Source organism: Rhinoraja longicauda, chromosome 28 (genome assembly GCF_053455715.1).
Source record: "Rhinoraja longicauda isolate Sanriku21f chromosome 28, sRhiLon1.1, whole genome shotgun sequence".
NCBI classification, from domain to species: Eukaryota; Metazoa; Chordata; class Chondrichthyes; order Rajiformes; family Arhynchobatidae; genus Rhinoraja; species Rhinoraja longicauda.
In genome coordinates this window covers 26,852,278-26,858,277 of record NC_135980.1, presented here as the reverse complement: position 1 = coordinate 26,858,277, position 6,000 = coordinate 26,852,278, and the positions used below count along the sequence as shown (strand labels likewise).

The 6,000-nt window shown below is 51.0% G+C and overlaps 1 protein-coding gene across 1 annotated transcript in view; it reads left to right on the top strand.

Annotated features, from left to right (window-relative positions):
• map1sa (microtubule-associated protein 1Sa) overlaps positions 1-6,000 on the top strand; it is a 46,354-nt gene continuing 40,354 nt past the window's right edge. The window contains exon 1 of the mRNA XM_078424148.1: positions 1-268. Within this exon, the coding sequence (XP_078280274.1) occupies positions 13-268 (256 nt within the window). The 5' untranslated portion in view covers positions 1-12. The remainder of the gene's footprint in view (positions 269-6,000) is intronic.

Sequence of the window (6,000 nt, the reverse complement as noted above, 5' to 3'; positions counted from 1 at the left end):
GGCTAGGCGGTGATGATGATAAAGGTGTCGGCTCCTCCAGCGGCGGCTCCTCCACCACCATCAGCAGCAGCTCCAGTTCCAGCTCCAGCACTGCAGCGGGCAGCAGCAGCAGCAGGAGCAGCAGCAGGAGCAGGAGGCCGCGCCGCCGGACACATGCAGTCTACAGCTACCCCCACCACCCCCGCTCCCAACGCCTCCGCTCTCGTCGTTGTGGCCGAGGCCGGGAGGCCCGAGCTGCTGCCCGACGTGATTGCACAGGTCCAGCGAGGTGGGTGCAGCACAGCCTGGTCTTGGAAGCACAAGGCAGGCGAGGTCCCGGGAAGAGGAGGGAGCTGGGGGGAGGGGGGAGAGGGAAGGGTGGGGAAGGGAAGGGAAGGGAAGCGCGCGCTGGTCATTTGTAACTGCACTACGCCTACGGTCTTTGCAACTGCAATGTTTCTTTTAATTTTGCAACTGTGCATTGCCCCTTTTTGTAACTGTATCGCTCTTTCTACAGCGGTGCGTTGCCCCTTTTTGCAGCGGGACATTGCCCTTTTCTGCAACGGTGCTTTGCCCCTTTTTGCAACTGCGTTGCCCCTTTTTGTAACTATTCCCCTCTTCTACAGCGGTGCGTTGCCCCTTTTCTACAACGGTGCGTTGCCCCTTTTCTACAACGGTGCGTTGCCCCTTTTTACAACGGTGCGTTGCCCCTTTTTGTAACTATTCCCCTTTTCTACAACGGTGCGTTGCCCCTTTTTACAACGGTGCGTTGCCTCTTTTTGCAACTGCGTTGCCCCTTTTTGTAACTATTCCCCTTTTCTACAGCGGTGCATTACCCCTTTTTACAACGGTGCGTTGCCCCTTTTTACAACGGTGCGTTGCCCCATTTTGTAACTATTGCCCTTTCTACAACGGTGCATTACCCCCTTTTTGCAACTGGGCATTGCCCCTTTTTGCAATGGGGCAATGCCCCCTTTTGCAACTGCATGCCCTTTTTGCAATGGGGCAATGCCCCCTTTTGTAACTGGGCATTGCCCCTTTTTGCAATTGGGCATTGCCCCTTTTGCCACCGTGTGGCTCGTTGCATTTGTTGGGGTGTTGCAATCACTGTGGCTCTTTAGGAGGCATTGCAATCTGTGCCCCCCCCCCCCCCCCCCAGTACATTGCTATGCGGGTGGCCCTTTGGAAGGGGGGCACTGGTAATCCCTATTGCCCTTTGGGTGGGCATTGTAATGCATGCAGCTCTTTACCTGGGCATTGTAATCCTCGTGGACCTTTTGGGGGCAATGTAAGGTGTGCTACATTGTGGGGAGGGGGGGGGGGGGTGGCATTGCTGTACATGCGGCCCTCTTGGGAGAGGCAATACAATCTGTGTCGCACTTTGGGGGGGGGGGGGGGGAGTAATACAATCTGTGGGCCTCCCTTGCTGGGGCAATGCAAGGCGTGTGACTCTTTCGGGTGGTGTGCTCCACTCAGTCGGTGTGCATGGGGAACTAGAAGTTCACATAACCAAAAACCCACTGCTCAGGCATTGCAACCAAAAAGGGTGCTTTTTGTAACTGTCAGTGCCTTTGTGGTGATTCTTTTGTGTACTTCATATACCAAAAAAGAATTTCACTGTACCGTAGGTACATGTGACAATAAAATATCTATTTATTGTAAGGGGTTTCTGCGCCGAGCTATCGCCCGATCTAAGGTCCCCGTGCCTTGCTCTGATCCCTTGACCAGGCCGTGCACACTGGTTCCCCGTGAGTGGTTCGACCCACTCACCCCTTACGGTTCTAGACACTGGGCTTAGATGCAGGAGCTCTTATAGTGCAGAAAAAATTCAACCAGACCAGATTTCAAAACCAGGGTTAAAATGAAAAGGCTTTTATTCAGCACTTGGGACTATTGTCCATGAATATATTTATACAGTTCTATAAGACATATCTATAATACACATACCGAATACATGGATATCTTTTATTTATTAATCACAAAACGCACAGTTCACTAGACATATACCCGAATACCCCTTTTCGCTGAAAACTTAAAAGCACACAGTTCCACGAGACATATATCCGAATACCTTCTTCGCTGAATTCTTGAGACACACACAGTTCCACAAAACATATACACAAATACCCTTTTACTTATGAATTCTTAAACACAGTTCTGCAGGACACATACACGACTGTAAGATGGGGAACGCACGACGCATCGCAACCTTGACCAACACATATTTTAGTACACACCCAACGTTTATTCACAACCACCCTCCCCTCTACTCTAAACTATGTCCAGGATATGTAGAATTTGGAGTGCATGCTCACCATGGGGCTATTACTGGGGTTACTGGCTGTTCGTTTGGCAGTATTTCTTCTCGAGTTGCGTGCCTGTTCCTCTCTCTTGCATCCGTTCTTCTTTCCGACTTTCTTCTTGACTGTCCGTCTTAACTTGCCTGCTTGCGTTCCCTGCAGGTTTTCTTCTTGAGTTGCCCTCAGTTCCGACTCCCCTCCGACTTCACTTTACTTAACTTAACTTTTTCACCCAAAAGTAGTGGCCAGTTATACTGTTTCTGACCCGTCCTATCTCCCGCCAGATCTTGGAATCTCTTTGTTCAAAAAGATATGTATGAGGTTTTCTTCTGATCTGCGCTTATGTTCGGGGATACCGGGGATGGCCAGACGGTGTAAATTGGGACTTCATTGTGAGGTGATGGGTGTTAACTGGTTTCCCATCACCTACCAGGTAGTTTTCTATGGGCTATTGTGCCCCCTCACTGAGATGAACTGTTTAGGTCGGCTTGGGGCATTGTGAGTATGCTGATGTCAGCGCCCCAGTGTCTGGACTCAGACCTGGTTTCGTAGTTCTGCATGGCCAATACCCATCCTTTGTTCTGGCCATTGCTTTGCAGAAAACCTAGAGACTGGGATGTAAGGTTTTTACCTTTTGTGGCTGGTCACGAGGTCCTGCGGCCATTTTAGGACCCACGGATTGTGACATCCTTTGTTAATCTGACCGCAGCCTTTCTCCGCTATCAGCCCCAGTCTCTTGTTTAAAATGTCCAAACTGCAGCTCTTTGGTTTGGTGTTGCTTTCCAAATGAGGGAAAACTTCTCAAATCTTACATTATGACGGCCGGCACGGTGGCGCAGCGGTAGAGTTGCTGCCTTGCAGCGCCGGAGGCCCGGGTTCGACCCTGACTACGGGTGCTGTCTGTAGGGGGTTTGTATGTTCTTCTCGTGACCGCGTGGTTTTTCACCCAAGATTTTCGGTTTCCTCCCACACTGGAAACCTAAGATTTTGGAGAAAACCCACGCGGTCACGGGGAGGAATTGGCTTGGTATATTGGAAATTGGCTCGAAGGGCCAAATGGCCTCCTTCTGCACTTATTTTCTATGTTTCTATAAGTGCAAATGGTCCCGGGTATATGTAGGGTAATGCAAGTGTGCGTGCGGGTGATCGCTGGTCGGCGCAGCCTCGGGGGGCCGAAGGGCCTGTTTATGCGCTATATCTCTGAACTAAACACGGTGGCGCAGCGGTAGAGTCGGTGCCTTACAGCGAATGCAGCGCCGGAGACTCGGGTTCGATCCTGACTACGGGCGCCGTCGGTACGGTGTTTGTACGTTCTCCCCGTGACCTGCGTGGGTTTTCTCCGAGATCTTCGGTTTCCTCCCACACTCCAAAGACGTACAGGTATGTAGATTAATTGGCCTGGTAAATGTAAAAATTGTCCCTAGTGGGTGTAGGATGGTGTTAGTGTGTGGGGATCGCTGGGCGGCGCGGACCCGGTGGGCTGAAGGGCCTGTTTCTGCGCTGTAACTCTAAATTTAAAAAAAATCAAACAAAACTCCCGTATTAATTTCAGGTAGTTTCCTTTATTAAAATTTCCTTTGGTGTCTAAGGCACATTGAACAGTTTGGTGTGCCCCCTTGCTCCCTTAAACTGTGTAGTTTAGTACATCTCGAGCACTCATGGAGCATGGCAATGAGTAATCTCATTACCTCTGACGAACCCACGCAGGTAATGTACAGCTGTGGTGGGACACTGTTTGGGAGCAGTGTGTTACACAAGGAAACTTGGTTGTGGACTAAGTGGGTTCAATGACAATAGACAAGATTCAAGATTCAAGATAGCTTTATTTGTCATCCAATATTGGACGAAATTCAGTCACCCACAGTCCAACAATAAAAGCATTAGATAAGCATTAAAATTACACAACCCCAAAAAACCCCCAAAACACAGTCCAACAATAAAAACATTAAATAGGCATTCAAATTACACAACCCCAAAACCCCCAAAAACACAGTCCAACAATAAAAGCATTAAATAGGCATTCAAATTACCCAACCCCAAAAACACACAAAAAAAGAAACATCCATCAAAGAAACATCCATCACAGTGAGTCTCCTCCAGTCCTCTCCTCACTGTGATGGAAGGCCACAATGTCTTTCCTTTCTCCTGCTGGCCTCGCCCGCAGTCAGGTTGTTGTGGTTGCAGGCCGCGCCGGACGGTCCGCAGCGGGCCAAGCCCAAGGCGAGTCCCAGCCGCTCCCGCAGCCTCCGAAGACGGCCGGCTCCGCCGATGATAAGTCCGATCCGGGGCGGGCGAACACGCTGCTGCTGTTGCTGCACGTCGGGGCGGTCGTGGCTCCCGACATTGAAGCCCCCACCCAGCAGAGAAATATCCCGCGGCCTATCTTAGGCCGCGCCGGACGGTGAAATGTCCTCGACCCAAGCCCCGCGATCCGGGGCGGGCGAACCCGCTGCCGGAGCTCCCGATGTCGGCATCCACGTGGCCCGAGCCTAAGGCAAGTCGCAGCCGCTCCCGCAGCCTCCGAAGACGGCCTGCTCCGGTGATGGTAAGTCCGATCCGCGGGCTCTGCGAACCAGAGCCCTGGAGGCCGCCAGCTCCAGGAGTTGGGCCGATGGTAGGCCGCAGCAGGAACGGAGACACGGCCCAGAAAACAAAGGTCGGGTCTCCGTTCGGAAGGGACACATATTTACAATGTTACAGTTCCCCCCCTCCCCCCCACATACACACATAGTACACAAACACAAAAACACCACATCACAACTACAATTAAGACAAAAAAACAACAAAAACACAGACAAATGGACCGCAGGTGAGCCGCAGCTGCTAGGGCAGCGCCGCCATTTTGGTGCAGGAGTAGGCCGTTCGGCCCTTTGAGCCAGCACCGCCATTCACTGTGATCATGGCTGATCATCCACAATCTGTACCCCAGTTCCTGCCTTCTCCCCATAACCCTTGACTCTGCTATCTTTAAGAGCTCTATCCAGCTCTCTCTTGAAAGCATCCAGTGAATTGGCCTCCACTGCCTTCTGAGGCAGAGAATTCCACAGATTCACGACTTTCTGGGTGAAAACGTTTTTCCTCATCTCCGTTCTAAATGGCCTACCCCTTATTCTTAAAGTGTGGCCCCTGGTTCTGGACTTCCCCCTCAACATCGGGGACATGTTTCCTGCCTCAAGCGTGTCCAATCCCTTAATGACCGTATACATTTCAGTAAGATCCCAGCTCATCCTTCTAAATTCCAGTGTGGACAAGGCCAGACGCTCCAGTGCTGGGAAGTGGGTAGACATCCTCTGGCCAAGAGTTGGACAGTGGACCTTTATTCAGATATGATATGAAGGACCTGAGCTTCTGTGTACACTTCACACAAAGCAAGTGCACAGTTAGGAAAAGACTTGCCTTACCTTAACTTAGACTGGAATACAAGTAATGATTGGGGGGTCATTACTGTTCAGAAATAGACACAAAATGTAGGAGTAACTCGGCGGGTCAGGCAGCATCTCTGGAGATCATGTTTAGGTGACATTTAGGGTCGGGACCCGTCTTAGATTTTAGATTTAGAGATACAGCGCAGAAACAGGCCCTTCAGCCCACCGAGTCCGCGCCGCCCAGCGATCCCCACACATTAACACTATTCTATACCCACTAGGGACAATTTTTACATTTGCCCAGCCACTTAACCTACAAACCTGTACGTCTTTGGAGTGTGGGAGGAAACCGAAGA